A 15,896-nucleotide genomic window follows, 5' to 3' on the forward strand; every position below is an offset into this window, starting at 1 on the left:
CGACTTCCACGACGTATTTCACTGAATCCCTTTCTTTTTTCCTGGTCAACCGTCGGTTTGAGATTAACAGGACAAAAAGGAAAACAAAAGGGTGTTAGAACTTGATTCCAGAGCAAACAAGAAAAATATTTTTAAGAATTATGGCAGACATTCTGTCCCCGGATTCAAACATTGGATGATGTTTCGCCGGGATTTACGAGAGAGTTCGCTTCTACTTCGGACTTCGAGAACGGACGAGACTCCGAATTTATCCGATGTGTTTCTGTTTTATTCCATTCGCCGTCGTTCGCTGATTGAGAAATTGTGCCACACAAAACTCCTGCAGAGCTGCTCGACGCCTTGGGCTTTGCTTGCCCAAGAAGACAAGCTACGGGGTTCGGAATTTTCGGTTCACGGACTCCAGATCTCCGATCGCCGCCTCCACAGATGTACGCTGACTCCAAGGGCATTCGGCGCGTCTACCTAATTCCTTGTCCTGGTGATGGATACTGCCACGACTAGACAAACTGGGACATTTTGGCAATGAGGACCCTGGCCCGGCGGCATTGCAGCACAATTCAGATATTCTATTGGACGAGCGAGGAGATTCCTTCGGATTTCACGGCTTCAACCGGATGTCTCAGGTCGAAGAGCGGCGGTTTCGTTATATACAACACCGGTCAATCCGGGACAGATCGCCGTATTTACGTGGTTATAAGAAGAGAAAAGCGATCCCCGGCTGGAAATGCTGATCACACAAGATGTAATAACCCTATTCCGCGGTCACGTTATATAATGTCAATGAACTTCGCACATGAAGTGTATAGCTCATACAACCTTTGTGCAAGTAACAGAAGTGCGTAAATATTTATATAAGAGACGCTGTCGAACTGACTGACTTCGAGTCCTCAATAGTGAAATTCAGAACTTCATCTGGAAATGGTACTGACTCGTCTATATCATCATTCATTTGATATATTTGCTAAATTTGCCGTTAATATTGAAAATGAATCAAGTGCATCGCCTCTTGTGCTAAATCTCGAAGATTCCAAGTGCCAAACAGCTGGGGAAGAAAGGAAGTCAATCCGCAAAAGAAAGAAAGAAAGAAAGGAATGGAATCTGAGAAGGGAAAGTGACCACGACCAGCTAACTCCAACACAACTGATATCCGGAAGCTAAGGGAAAGTTTGAAATCGAGAAGCAAGAATGGAAACAGGAAACAAAATGCGTAAGATCCATTACGGCCCTGCTGTTGATGATCTTCGCCTCCAGAATCGAAAAGAAAAGCACCACCACTAACCCAAACACCGGAGCGCATCGAATCCCTCAACGCACCAATTTGATCAAAATCAAACAGCGGGATATCCATTATTTTTCCCTCCCCACCAACTTCCACAATAATCCAAACAGCGACCGAGAGCGCTTCAGCTCTTTCTTAGGGTGAACCACAGGACTGGCATCCGGGAGATTGGGTATTGACTTCTGCTTTTTCACCAGTCTGCGCTCCTTGCGCGACGAGGATACGATAGATACGACACCCCCAAAGAGCGTTCGGGATTTCATAGCCTTAGTGGAACATGGGACGTTATCGATTTGATTCTTCATCGGGTTGGGAAACACAAAGCCCGGTGATGAACTTGGGCATGGTGCGGATATTAGTGCCGTTGCTGCCGCTGATGACGCAGGCCGTCTAGGATTCGAGGATCCTGTGCTCGCGCTGTCTGCCTCTGGGAATAATGAGAAGGACGCTCGGCGTTGAGGGCCCTTGGAAATGACTTGAGATGTAGCGCTTGGGGAGAGTGGAGTGGACGTGGTGGAGGAGACGGATGTGGTAACAGGCGTGCTCATCTGGAAGTTAGCATAGTATCTCGGCCGCTTGATGGTTTGGGTGCGGGGCCGGACAGCGGGAGATGAAGTGTCCAGGCGAGGTAGGGCCAGACGGGCCCTAGGATCGCCTTGGCGATTGGACTTGAGGCGATTAGGAGGTTGGTGATGCTGATATTGGTATGGGCAGGATTGGTACGGGAATTGTTGCTGTTCCTGTTCCTGTTGCCGTTGCTGTTGCTGCTCTAATTGAAAATTTTGGTAGTAGCAGAGCTGATTACCCAACTGATATTGCTCCTGATGTTGATCATGGTGGCTATTGGGTGAATATGTAGGGAACAACCCTTCTTGCTGCTGCGGTTGTTGCGGAGGCTGACTGCCCCAATGGGTTGTTGACTGTGTTAGAATCATGTTGGGGTGAACGTCTGGTGGCAGACATGATTGTTCTTGGGCAGTATGAGATCTAAAAGCAAATTCGTTTCCGTACAACGCCTCCATGGATTCCTTTTCGTTTGCTTTTACTTTTCCTCGCTACTGAATGTTCTATATTTATTCCGAGAGGAAATGATGAGCATGCAAGGACAGCACGTATTCGGGTGCAAGTGCAGGTGCCGTAAGCACTAGGTAAGCTCCCCTGGTGTTTCTTAGAATGCCGGAGTGGGGTGAGTTGACTTTGAGATAAGAAAATGAAGGATCCGTGATCTTTTGTTTATAATATGGAGGAGCTCGAGCATTTGCAGAGGAGGCAGTGTGGGGAGCATGTGGCCGGGATGTAAACAATAAATGCAAGTTTCTGTACTTTGCTGCACCCAGTTCTTACCGGTCGAGATTCAATCAAGCAAGAAACTCGGATCACCGTGCATATTAAAAAAAAAAAAAAAAAAAAAAAGGGGGGGGGGGCTTTCCGAGAGAGAGAGGAGGCCTAGAATTGTATTCTTATTGTTCTATCTTCTTTCCCATCCTCCCATTTCGGTCGCGCTTCGTGCTTCCAGGTGATTCGGGTTGCTCAATAACAGCGATCTTCCAGCCAGTGAAAGATCAACAACAATGGCACAACATACCATGATCAATCGGACCAGACCCATAAAGGGATCGGCCAAGCAGGGCACACAAAGGACAGGAGAAAACAAAACCAAAAGCCCCCAAAAAAGAAAACATCCGACACCCCAATAAAATCTGGAAAGCAATGCTGCATATCAAGCACAGGGCGTCCGTGGGATAACAACAACAACAAGCAGGGAAACCAGAAAAGTTGGCTTGTTATCTGTGGCGGAAAAAGTTCGTCAGGAACAAGGAACAAGGAACAAGGAACAAGGGGGTCCCTCGACGAGGCCATTAGTTGAAATCTAGCGGGCCAGTTGCAAGTCTGAATGAAACCCTTAGCTCGACGCACCGGGGTAAGCTATGCATCGATTTCGTGTGCCGGTCACGCCATGTTCCTGCAAGTCTATATTTATCATTAAGCACGAGCCTCCGATGCAAGTCTCAGAACTCAATCCGCTGTGAGTGGAACACTCTCAACAACAGCTGCTGCTTGAAGATTGGGTTGGGCACTTGAGCAGTCATGGCCAGTGAACGGCAGTCAGCAGTAAGAGCTGCCAGATGATAAGTTCTCCTTGTGGGAACGTCTTCTCCAACATGAGCCGGGGCCGGTTTCCACTTTTTTTAGGCTCCTGGCCGACCCACCGTGGTAGCCGGTAGTTTTGCCTGTTTCGAACATAAAATACTGTGTAACATTCATATACTTACCTTAGACGGAGGATGGGCAGGAGCCGTTGGCAGTGGATTGCTAAATGCTGACTTTATTGGTGAACATGAAGAAGAACCTGGAGAACTGCCCTCAGTTCCCTTTTTGCCCTTTTTTTTCCCTGTGGTTGCTGGAATTGTTGAAGATGCGGGGGGGAGTTGGAAGATTTTTTATTCCATGGCAACGCTGTTACTTTGTCGGTTTCTCTTTGTTTCGGGATGCTCAATATAATATTGGAGCCGTAGCTTCCGATGTACTGTACAGTTCATGGGGTTTTTTTTTTTTTTTTTTTTTTTTTTTTCCTTTCATCCACTATTTCACATCAACCACGGCAGGATGATAGCCGTCGGATTTGTGATGAAGATCAGTGAGAGTGACAAGGATGGATAACCGGGCCTAAGGTTTATTCTTGCATGGGAAGAGATTTCTTCCATAATACAGATCTGTGTTCCGTATATTGTTCTATTACCGCGACGAATCCCCGGCGCAGCGTGGGGGAAGTATCAGCCATAAACAACGGTTGAGTAATCCCGCACGTCATTTGCCATACTTAACCGAGTATTCCATATTTTAATTCTGTCTCTTCATCGCCAAACGCGTCCAAGAGAGGAGAGGTAGATTGATTGTACAGAGTAGTGTATGTACCTATGGATGTGAAAGATGACGAGTTATAATAAAGGCAAAAGCGCCCGGGACAACCCTAGTACAGTACATACAAATCTTGCCTGGTTATCCCCCTTTCAAAGCATATAAACTCCCATCCACCACTATTCTCTGCCCTTTCCTCCCCTGAAATTCCTCCACGATATCCTGCTTCCACGGCCTTCAAAACACAACAAACTCTGCTTTCATAAGATCTAGCTTTAGCTCTGGTACAGCCTCTGGAGGACAGTTTTTGTTGGCTTGAAAAAATTGATTGGATTCCCATTCGTAAAGCAGTCTTTGAACGTCCAATCGCGTGATGCCCGGTGTGGTAGAATTGAGGATAATATGGATCGCGTGTACCGAATAGAGAAGGATAGGTTTTGATGATATGATGCCCTCCGTTGAGGAGTTTTCTTGATTGATCTTTGGACGCGAGTTCTAGTAGTTTAAATACTAGGCACACCGCTTTATTTTCACGAATCTTTTATCGATGTTCCCCCCGAGTTTGAAGTTTCTTGGTTTGGTAGATAAATAATATACTCAGTTGCTTATATATGTGTCTGCGCTGCAATTCAGAGGCCGCTCATGAAATAGAAGTATGTCCTGTCCGGTTATGTATGACACACATATGTATCAGCCATATTGGTTGATCTCGGGTTCCATTCGCGCGGATGGCACACTCGCGCGGAATCCATCATCAATCAGCACTTTCTTTCAACAGGGTATTCAATTCCCCTTGTTTTTGCAGTTCCCCCACCTCTACTCCTCTACTCGTATGAACTCACGGGATAATATTGTTAGCGAGGTTGCTGCTTGTCAGGGGTTGGCCAGTCTTGCAGGAGGAGGTACACGGAATCAACCTTGGGTTAACTAGTTAAGCGTGTCTGTCGGTGATGGCGCGGAATTGATAAACAAACAAAGCGGCCTGCCAAGACAAAAAGCTCCACGCCCGACTCGCGTCCCACGTCAATTCTCGTTCATTCATTCATTATGTGGATTGCAAAGCACGCATGGCTAACCTTTTCATGTCATATATACAACGGTCGTCATATCTTCTTTGGACATTGAACAGACCCTATCACCACCAGATGCGCACAGTAGGAGCATGGGCGACAGAGCCCTGCAACAAATCAACTCCTTTTCCTCACGGGAACAAGATGAATGTGCGACCAAATCCTCCGTAATTAGACTGAGTCTCTAGGACTCGGATGCACTATCTCAACCACTGTGGCCGACTTACATTGGCCTCTTAACGCAGTGAAGTCACCTTACAGAATTTTGAAATCAGAAAGTTTTTTTCGGGTTATTATTATATTCCTTCTATTGGTTTGTCTGCCCTCCCTTTATTTCTTTTGGTCTCCAGGCCAGGTATCCCAATTCTTTTTTTTAAAAGCGACTCTACTTTCATAACGGACACAAAGCTGCCCTTTGCCGGCTCTGATCACTTCAAAAGAGAACGATCACTCACATCACGCCGCGGAGAATTGATCACTGGAGGTTTCCATTACGATAACAACTCCTGATTCATGATCTGGCTGCAATGGCCAGAAAAACAGTCTTCTTCAACAGTAGGTAGACAGTCAACAGTGTCCAAGCCAATAAAATTTGTATGCTTGCCCGACCATTCGCTCTGGCTCTACGGTCCCATCCTGCAACTCGCATGATTTCGCCTTCGTCCCTTTTGTGTGTAAGAATTCTAATTCCGGGACGATATATTCGTGTTTTGGATTGTCCAACATGACTTGGCTTTTTATAACTAGTTAAGTTAGTTGATGAGCGGCACGGAAAAGTTTGTAGTTTTTTTCATCTTTTTGGCTCTTGGCCCCTAGTTACCAGCTATTGATTACATACGTAGTACATATAAGAGAGAGAGAGAGAGAGAGAGAGAAGGCTCGAATACAATTTGCAGTTGTTCAGTTCCTTGGGTTATCGTTTTCTAAACATAGGTCGTTGACGTCACTGGTTTGTAGATGGACAAATGCTGAATCGACGAGAACATAGGTAGATAGATATTCAGAACAGGAAAGAAGAAAATTAAAAGCAATAGACGGGGGGAAAAAACGAAACCGTGTTCGTCAAAAAAGCAATTTTGGATTTTTTTCCTTCTGTATATCGGGTGTTGTCGGTGTGTATTTTACTTCGAAGACATTTTGTAGCGTCTGGATGGATGTAGATGTATATATATATATATATTCGCAGAACATAAGATCACCATAACTTCAACCCCAGGAAATTCCACAAAAATAACCACCACAACATACACAAGATGTTTACCTGCCATCGTAAACGAGCCCCATAGAACAGCGCAATGATACGTTTCTTATTTTTTTTTTTTTAGAAAATAAATAATAATAATCCAACAGGGTCGATATAGTCAGAGGGCTTTTACGCCCGGCTTCTAGCAAAAAATTAGGTTGGGTGATTTGATTAATTGTGCGCTCCTGCATCTCGTCACGCAATGCATCGAATTACTACCAAGCCCGTAATATATAGGGCATTTCGTTTCATTTCATTCATGCCTAGGATCCCGGATTACATACAGTGCGTGTGGAAAAAAAAAAAAAAATAGATATTGGTTGAGCAGAAATATATGCTAGCGCGCTCTCAAGTCCCGTCGCCACATCATCAACGCAGGAATGGAACTACGATAAGGACGCCTGTGGATGGCAACGGGCGGAGAGACAATGAATTACGCTGGAGGGCAGGACCGCAAGTAAGGGGGTAAACCACCACTGATATATATACATCGACCACCAGCCCGCCCAGATAAAACAAGAAAGAGATGACAGGGCATGAAAAAATAAAATAATTAGAAACCCGACGAATAAACCCATGAATAACCGCAATAATAAAAAAACGTAACACCACGAAAGCCAATATCGTAGATAAGGGAAGGCGGATCGTTAAAGGAAGAGGTATATGAGGATGTGTATTTTTATGCAAATTTAACCACCGAAACCGTAGAGAGTACCTGCGGGGAGGAGATATGTCAGAAAGACGCATCGAAACGAGACCAACTGGTAGTCTAAAGCGCTACGAAAGAGGATGGGTGCATCAAACTTACGTCCTTGTCTCTTGAGGGCATAGACAACATCCAGCGATGTGACGGTCTTTCTCTTGGCGTGCTCAGTATATGTGACAGCATCGCGGATGACACCTTCGAGGAAGGATTTGAGGACACCACGGGTCTCTTCGTAGATCATGGCGGAGATACGCTTGACACCGCCACGGCGGGCAAGACGACGGATAGCGGGCTTGGTGATACCCTGGATGTTGTCTCGTAGAATCTTGCGATGGCGCTTGGCTCCACCCTTTCCGAGACCCTTGCCTCCTTTGCCGCCTGTTATGGGTGAATGTTAGTGAGCTGCTTTTGCTGTTTGGAAGGGAAGACGCGTCTCTGCCCTAGATGAGGATTATTAACTTACGTCCGGTCATGTTGATAAGAGTGGGGTTATTTAAAAAAAGGTTAGAGAGGTTGCTTGGGGATGGTATATGGGAGAGCAGAGGTAGACGCGTGGGAAGAAGTTCTTGACGTGAGAGTGTGGGGGAGAGATCGAACGGGAAGCGGAAGAGAAGTCGGGGGCTGCCGTATTTGAATGCGGCGAGAGTTGGCGGCTGCAGGGGACAGCGACGGCCGTGATCACGGCGCTAGGGGCTGATCCAGCCAATCACATCGCGTGATGACTCATCCAACCCGTGATCCGTCCTTGCCCATTTGATTCAGTGACAAAGCCCGCCACTGTGACTGATCTTGCGGGTAGCATTGTTCACAACATTGATCGGTCCTCAGGAGAAGGCGATTCAGAATCAATTCACTGCGTCAAATCGGATGCAAATATTATAATTGCAATCAGAGAGCGCTGGCGGTGGGATCAGAAGCAGAGAACAACGCGATCTAGACAGCTGATCCTGCACGCTGATTGGCCGAGCCACCTGATTCTCGCTTAGCGCAAACTCCGAACCTTGACCCGGCCGCCAAGACAATCAGATCAGTCTTTGTGCCCTTTTCGCCCGCAGAAAACCAGCGCCCAAATCAGCCCTTACCAAGTGCTGCTTTCCACACTCTTTTCTGATCAAAATCCAAACCCGCGCTAGTGCAACCCTTCCCCCATCCAATTTACACGGGTGAAGTGTTAGCCCCAGCGAAAACCTAAAAAGATCACTCGCCTGACCCGCTCGCCACTACAAATACCTTTCCCCCACCCATTCTCCTCCATCTTCCTTACAACCTCCCAACCTAGCCCGCCTTACCACACCTCCGTCATCTCGACCACCCAAGCATTTTTCATCAACAACTACACACTCGCATCAAACATCTGTCCAAATAACCTCACTAAACTATCACAATGGCCAGAACCAAGCAAACTGCCCGTAAGTTATTTTTATCCCATTCTGACCCCACCGTCTCTGTCGGTCGCGTTGTCGTGTCACCACTCCACCACGACTCCAGCTCATCCCGTCCATCCATGACACCCATCCACATGGATAATATATCATCCATCCATCCACAGTCAAACACTAACACCATCTTCTACAGGTAAATCGACCGGTGGTAAGGTCCCTCGTAAGCAGCTCGCCTCCAAGGCAGCCCGCAAAGCCGCACCATCTACTGGTGGTGTGAAGAAACCCCACCGCTATAAGCCAGGTAAATAACATCCCAGTATCAACGCGTCTTCCAGTATCAAACAGTTCGTCTAACGCGTCAATCTAATCAGGTACCGTCGCTCTTCGTGAGATCCGTCGCTACCAGAAGTCTACCGAGCTCCTCATCCGCAAACTCCCCTTCCAGCGTCTCGTCCGTGAGATCGCTCAGGACTTCAAGTCTGATCTTCGCTTCCAATCTTCCGCCATCGGTGCCCTCCAGGAGTCCGTCGAGGCTTATCTCGTCTCTCTGTTTGAGGATACCAACCTGTGCGCCATCCACGCTAAGCGTGTCACGATCCAGTCCAAGGATATCCAACTCGCTCGTCGTCTGCGTGGCGAACGGTCTTAGATGACTGGCGCTGTTTTTTTGCTTTTTACATTTTGTTCCCTTTCATGACGAATGGTTTTTCTTGTTTGCTAAACCTGGGTGTTGAAACTTCTGTCTCTTAATGACCGGCCTGGCTTTTCTTTTTCATATGGGTTTTTAGTTTATCGGGTTTTTATTTATTAGCACATTAAACGTGTTCATCGATCACATAAAGTGACAAACAAGTGGCGGTTGGGAATTCGGTCAAGGGCGTACTACATTATCGATTCTTTTGTTGTACATTACGTGCGCCTTTTTCTACCAGACAAATAAAATAAAGAATTTGTCATTCAATACAATACCTTTCACTCACTCACCTGTGTTTCGTAATCTCATCATCCCGTTTTAAGGCGTGGGAAAGGAATGATTCCCGGGCATTTCATCTATTGTTATCGTTAAGTTGTTCTTCCCAGGTTAATTTGTTATGATTGCTAGGGCACGGTCGCGTTTCGAATAGGTATCTCATCGCCCCAAACGCGGGTGTGCGATAATTATGCCCAGAATGCTTGATTTCCACCAGAACTAACTTCATATCTTGTTGTGTATACGTGGTAGAAGTTTTTATTCCCCGCTTTCAAAACCACCCCCATTCTGCTCTCGTAGGATTTTTATAGTAGACTAGAAAAAGGATGTCGTTTTTGCAATTAATGGGATGAGTTGGGATTATTTCACAAGAACTTTGTGTGTTTGACGGCCGCCATTGTTTTTGAAGCAGGCCGTGATCCGTCTATTACTTGGTGCTTCGCTGCCGCCTGTTGCGGATTTTACTTGGTCATGTATGTACTGTACATACTTCAGCAAGCGTTCTCTGTATGTATGTAAGTTAACGGAGGGTTTTTCTATATATATTCGTATTCGTGGTCTTGTAACTTTGTAAGGGTGTGGAGAGAGAATATAAATGTGGATGGGTAGATGTTGAGTTGATGGGTGTGTTTCTCAAATATATATATTTTTATGGTATTTAGGCAATGAATGTTATATTATATATATATATATCTTGTGGCATGGACGCACTACGAATCTCCCCACCAAATATAAATAAAAATCCTCTACATTACAATATCAATAAAGAAATATCATTCGCTCCATGCGAAGAAAGTCCGGTCCGACACTCTCTCACATTTCCCATACACAAGAAAGCAATACTCATAGATTGAACATACCAGGCGCATCTATGAATGGCACTACAAGTAAACCGACTAAGAACCGAGAAAAACCTACCCCGTCCCTCCCTCCCTCTGGACACGCTCAATTAATATAGAATCCGGGAAGATAGAAGAAGCGACTTTCCCCTTTTTTCTTGCTTCTCGGTAACCATTTGAAAAACCTTCAATTCGAGTGCCTGGATAGCAATCCTTCCCCGAGACAACTCCTGGCTGGCGGGCGGCGCGCCACATGGAATCTTGGCATTGGCCACGCCAAAGAAATCTCGTCTGCAGCCGTCACGAAGACAAGTACATACTGTGTGACGTTGCCTGAGGCGCATGATTTCCTCGCCTCTCTATTTTAACACTGTATTCCATACCTGCTATTCTCCTCCTCTCACTCTTTTAGTGTAAATTACCAACGTCTCAGAAACTCAGCAGATATACTCAGCAGTGTCAGTCCGTCCCCTCGATAACCCCGCGGGTGCGCCTGAGAAGCGAGTGGAACTGAGGGGAAGCCGTCTCCGGGGAAGACTCTGAGGAGGGAGAGGGAATACGTCAGAAGAGACGCCGTCGGGACCCAGGCGGATTTGATATCCTTTGTGGATCCACCACTGTGAAACAAAACTACGAAAATCTCTAGCCGGTGGTGCGCAAGCAAAGGAGATTACGATACAGGAACGGTAAACAACGGAAGAACAAGGGGAAAGGAAGGAAGGAAGGAAAGGAAGGAAAGGAAGGAAAGGAAGGAAAGGAAGGGAAGGGAAAAGGGAAAGGCGAAATGCGCCTCGTAATCGCGGGCGGCCCGCGAACCGTCGTCGTGGCTACAGCTGCCGGCCTTTCATCCACGACCCGACCAGCAGCAATACGGCCGTGGGATTTTCATTTTCTTTCATTTCGACATCATTATCGCATCCGCGCAACGAAGGGTAGGAGGAAGAGGTCGAAGGGGAGGGAATTCTCAACGAGCGCCGCTTGCTTGTCACCATCAACCCGACCTCATGATCCCGTCATCCAGAATGCAGCACCACCTCCGCCGCCACTCTCGTCGTTTTCATCTTCATCTGCACCTGCAATGCCAAAAGAGTCGGGCGGGATAGGCATTCTTCCGCCTACGGACCTGACTTCCCCAGTAGAAAACAGCAATATCGGGAACAATGCCGGTAATAATGTAATCCTTCCCCTCCATCCCTCCCCTCCATCCTCTCTGTCGCGAGACATAAAACAACAAGACCAAGACCGGGAGCAAACCTCAACTTCGGCCTCGGACTCCTCCCAAACCCCCCCCGGTGCATCCCAGTCCGTTATGCACGCCACTGCTACAGCAGCAGCAGAGGCGGCAGAGGTAGGAAAACAACCACCACAGCCACAGCCACAGACGCAGCCATCATCCTCGGCCACGACTTCTAGATCCTTTCGGCAAATCATCCAATCTAGTGCCATCGGACGTGCTGCCGATTTCTACAGTCGCATACAAGGTCGCAGACCGTACTGGACGCAGTTGTGGTGTACATTGTTTATTTATCTATGTGGGGATCTAAGTGCGCAGCTGTTTGTAGGGGATGCTGGGGGGAAAGCCAAAGACAAGGACAACGATATGGAGAAGAAAGCAAATAAGAAGAATGGGGAGCAAGAGAGAGGGATGGGTGATGAGGTAGAGAAGGAGGGTGTAATGGCTCGGTATGACCCGCTGAGGACGGTTAGGCATATGACGGTTGGCGCTCTTGCTGCTGTTCCGGGGTATAAATGGTATGTTATTTATGGGCCCCCTTTTCCTAATCCATTGGGAAATTCATTATTTTCTAACTTGTTAAATTTCTGTAACTTATATATATAGGTTCATGTACCTCCACAACAACTTCAACTTCCGCTCCAAACCTCGCTTCGTCTCAATCATCACAAAAGTAGCCATTAACCAAGTCTGCTTCACACCGATCTTCAACACGTATTTCTTCTGCATGCAATCACTACTGGCGGGTACCTCGCTCACGGAGACGTGGGAGCGCCTCAAACTGGCCTTACCGACTAGCATCGTGAATAGCGCGAAGTTATGGCCGGCCGTGACGGCGTTTATGTTCATGTATGTTGATCCACAGTTTCGGAACATATTCGCCGGTGCTATTGCGGTGGGTTGGCAGACGTATCTTAGCTGGTTAAATCAGAAGGCGGCAAAGGAGGTTGAGGCAGCGGAAGCTGCGCAAGTGCAAGCGCAGGCTGTGGAAGTGGAAGGATTGAGGCAGGATGGAGGAGGAGTAGGGGTTGTGGCATCGGTTGCTGCGACTTCTTGAATTTTGGAAACCGCCTTTCCCGTTACCTTTCCCGGACTATCAGGTCTCTGCGGAAGTTTTCATTCTGGTGACTATGTTTTCTTGTCTTTTTGTTTTGTTTTGCATGGCATTATAGAAGGATTTGGTGTTTGGCTGCGATAAGTCATATTTTTTTTCTAGTTAGATCTCTCACTAGCATTGCTGGGAATGGTTAGAATTGTATATAGATTTGATACATATAGTTGAGGGGATAGAGGAACCTCTGAATAGACAGGTATTGCTCAGTTGATGTTTGAGGATGACGCGCACGCGACACCGTGTTGGCGGCAATCAGCCGGCAATTCGTTAGCGTGACTAAGCGCTCAGCATTTTTTGGTGGCATCAACAGCCGGGCTAGAAGATAAGAAACGGCTCAACATAATGTATCTCTTCGCCATGAACCGAGTGTCCCAATAAAGAAAACTCAACCTTCCCCCCCTTCAAAAAACACCATGACCGGCTCTCACTGCATCTCTCTCAAATGAGCCAGTCAGCCTTCCTCGAGAAGCCCGCTGCCGGCCCCCTCTCATCACCACAACCCCCGACAGTCCCGAGTCCCCTAGCAGCAACGCGAGAGAATACAACGACGGGGGAGGATACATTGGACAGCGCCGCCAGCAGCGACTACGGGTCCGACTTCTCCCCCGACGAGGAGGAGCTGTTGAATCTGCTGCTGGCGCGGATCGGCGCGGACCACGAGCGGGCGACGACGGTTGTTCCTGGATCCGGTTCTCCTTCTGTATTTGCTACGCCTGCACTCACGCCTCTTGCGGTGTCTTCTGATCCCGCTGGAGCGGAAGAAGGGCCCGAGTCAGGTGCAATTGGTATTGGTTATCCTGAGACGATTGTGCAACTGCAATTACAGTCACAGTCACTTCCGCGGCTGCCTCTGCCAGATATTGAGGATTATGTTGGTATATCGAGGGATAGGGTGCCTCGGGTTCTGGGCAGGGAGAAATGGGGTCCTATCCCGCAGAGGACGGGGCGGGGAGGGCGTTATTTTGGTGGTGGGAGAGGGAGGGCGAACGGTAAGGGTTGGGAATGGTTGGAAGCGGGGTCTGGCAGTTGGGGTGGTGCGTTTTTCTCTTGAGTCTTTTTTTTTTTTTTTTTTAAATTTAGCCCCCTCCTTTCCCCTTCCCGGTCTTAACATCCCCCATCGCCTTCTCATTGTTTATTAATAGCCCCTTGTGATTCTTGGAAGGTTGGCTGACCCTTCTGACACTCAAGCGTTTAGCTGAGCATCCGAATTCGGCTGAGGGACGGGAGCGAGAGAGACAGCGTGAAGTTGAGCGAGAGCGAGGGCATATAGTTGTGGATCAGGGCGCTCAGGATGGGAATGCGAATGGACTGCCTATTCCAGATATGCGGTCTCCGCTTGAACGTTTCCGGACACCACCTAGGAAAGCTTTGTCGGTCACGGATCTGGTGTCGCCTGCTTGGTGTGAGTTACAGTATTGGTATACCTTGACGAAATTCGGGCGGAAGAGGGCTACACCAGCAATGAAGCAGGGGACCGTGGTGCATAAAGAGTTGGAAGACCAGGTGCATACCACCGTCCCTGTTGAAGTTATGACGAAAGAAGATGGGTGGGCTCTACGAATATGGAATGTTATACAGGGACTGCGTACGCTGCGAGTTTCGGGGATGACTAGAGAATTGGAGGTTTGGGGGAACGTTGATGGAGAAATCGTGACGGGAATAATTGACCAGCTGTCCTATGAATGTCCGGATGAGGAGCTGGAGGAATCTGCAGAAGCGAGTTACGCGGATCTGAGAACGTCTAAAGCATTGCTTCCGGAATATCAGACCTCGATTACGGAGTTCTTCCTTTCTCCGGCTGGTGGCGGACGGAAGCTGTCTGATATCGGGGTGGCCAAGCATGAACGGGATATGGCATATTCGATGACGAGGTCCCCCGAGACACCGTTAAGGAAGATATATATCACAGACATCAAGACTCGCGGGAGGAGCAGTCGCTCTATCCCATCTGTTAATAGTGTTGGCTTCCGCCCTACGCATCTTCAGCTGCAACTATACTATCACTTCCTCACCCGCCTCGTCACCACCGACGACGTCACCATTGACGCTATCGCAACGCGATATAAGCTCGAAGCTGACAAGCCATTTTCTGACAGTTTCATCGCTCAAGTAGGCAGCCTCAACGAGCAATTCTTCGACGCGTCAGAAGACCCAGATGCGGACTACCTCCCCTCTTCGTCGGGCGCGGAAAGTGAAGGAGAATTCCCTTCCAGCAGCCAGGATTCAATGACCATCCTCCTCGAACACAACTCCCTTTCTCGGCTCTGGAAGCTCATGAAGTCTCAACACCGCCTCACGTTCCTTCCCCCAAACACAAATCCTAGTACCACCACCCACTCCCAACCCCAGGACGACGCCCAAGAAGACACTCCACCCTTTCCAACCCTCCTCTCTCCTGTCCTAACAGCCACCTACATAGCACCACCATCCAACCCTGATGAATCCATGCAATACATCGGCAGCCGCTCCTTCCTTTTCAATCCGTCCTCCCTCTACAGCTACCTAACCGATGAAATGCATTGGTGGCGCGGACACAGGCAACCGCGTGGTGTGCCAATTATGGAGGCGTGGAAGTGTCGGATATGTGAGTTCCAGGAGGAGTGTACATGGCGACGGGAGATGGAGGGGAAGATGGCCGTTAATAAGAGGAGGAAGAGGGGAGGCGGGAAGGCGAATGGAGAAGGGCCGATGGGACCTGTAGATGGGAATGGGAATGCGGACAATGAGGGGGGAGAGGATGTGTCTGGGCAGAGTGTTGTGTAAGGGGATAGAGCTCCCTGCTTTGCTTTGTATTGGGCGTTCATTGCACAGGCACTGTATACACTCATTGTTTGAGCTGCATAATATTTGTTTTCTTTCTCAGGATTCCTGTTTTGGAGTGGGGTGGGGGATGGCTTTACTTTTACGAGCGCCTCCTGGCATCGTTTATCGAACGGTATATGCTCTCTTACACCCCTCCTCTCGTCTCTCTACCCCTCTTCTACTTCTTCCCACTGTTTATTTTTGCATTAAGGTACCTGGGTATATTACATGTCAATGATCACGATCTCTGAGATTCTCAGTTTTCAACATGGGAAAAGGCGTTTCTGGGTTTTTGGTTGTTGTTCCACTTTCCTCATTACCAGCGCACATATACCCCGCAGATACGAGATTATATAGAGAAAATTGTGAGCTTCGGTTGAGAACGGGATGTTTCATAG

At 47.9% G+C, this 15,896-nt stretch overlaps 6 protein-coding genes across 6 annotated transcripts; 3 read left to right on the top strand and 3 right to left on the bottom strand.

Annotated features, from left to right (window-relative positions):
- Positions 1-606: 606 nt before the first annotated feature.
- Positions 607-2,214, bottom strand: HCBG_03887 (uncharacterized protein; the record flags this gene model as incomplete). Its single annotated transcript, XM_045430936.1, has 3 exons — positions 607-751; positions 879-961; positions 1,366-2,214. 3 exons carry the CDS (start codon positions 2,212-2,214, stop codon positions 607-609), a joined length of 1,077 nt encoding a protein of 358 aa, XP_045289079.1.
- Positions 2,215-6,837: 4,623 nt separating this feature from the next.
- On the bottom strand, positions 6,838-7,639 carry HCBG_03888 (histone H4; the record flags this gene model as incomplete). Its single annotated transcript, XM_045430937.1, has 2 exons — positions 6,838-7,166; positions 7,260-7,639. One exon carries the CDS (start codon positions 7,027-7,029, stop codon positions 6,838-6,840), a length of 192 nt encoding a protein of 63 aa, XP_045289081.1.
- On the bottom strand, positions 7,141-7,630 carry HCBG_03889 (histone H4; the record flags this gene model as incomplete). Its single annotated transcript, XM_045430938.1, has 3 exons — positions 7,141-7,166; positions 7,260-7,535; positions 7,621-7,630. 3 exons carry the CDS (start codon positions 7,628-7,630, stop codon positions 7,141-7,143), a joined length of 312 nt encoding a protein of 103 aa, XP_045289080.1.
- An 815-nt stretch (positions 7,640-8,454) lies between the features above and the next one.
- Positions 8,455-9,513, top strand: HCBG_03890 (histone H3; the record flags this gene model as incomplete). The annotated part of the gene is made up of 3 exons (XM_045430939.1): positions 8,455-8,566; positions 8,733-8,840; positions 8,911-9,513. 3 exons carry the CDS (start codon positions 8,542-8,544, stop codon positions 9,186-9,188), a joined length of 411 nt encoding a protein of 136 aa, XP_045289082.1.
- Positions 9,514-11,132: 1,619 nt separating this feature from the next.
- Positions 11,133-12,639, top strand: HCBG_03891 (uncharacterized protein; the record flags this gene model as incomplete). Its single annotated transcript, XM_045430940.1, has 2 exons — positions 11,133-12,100; positions 12,189-12,639. The coding sequence occupies 2 exons, from the start codon at positions 11,133-11,135 to the stop codon at positions 12,637-12,639; spliced, it is 1,419 nt and encodes a 472-aa protein (XP_045289083.1).
- A 499-nt stretch (positions 12,640-13,138) lies between these two features.
- On the top strand, positions 13,139-15,752 carry HCBG_03892 (uncharacterized protein; the record flags this gene model as incomplete). Its single annotated transcript, XM_045430941.1, has 2 exons — positions 13,139-13,685; positions 13,892-15,752. The coding sequence occupies 2 exons, from the start codon at positions 13,139-13,141 to the stop codon at positions 15,457-15,459; spliced, it is 2,115 nt and encodes a 704-aa protein (XP_045289084.1).
- Positions 15,753-15,896: the final 144 nt, after the last annotated feature.

Source organism: Histoplasma capsulatum, assembly GCF_000150115.1.
Source record: "Histoplasma capsulatum G186AR genomic scaffold supercont2.4, whole genome shotgun sequence".
In the NCBI taxonomy this organism is placed as follows: Eukaryota; Fungi; Ascomycota; class Eurotiomycetes; order Onygenales; family Ajellomycetaceae; genus Histoplasma; species Histoplasma capsulatum.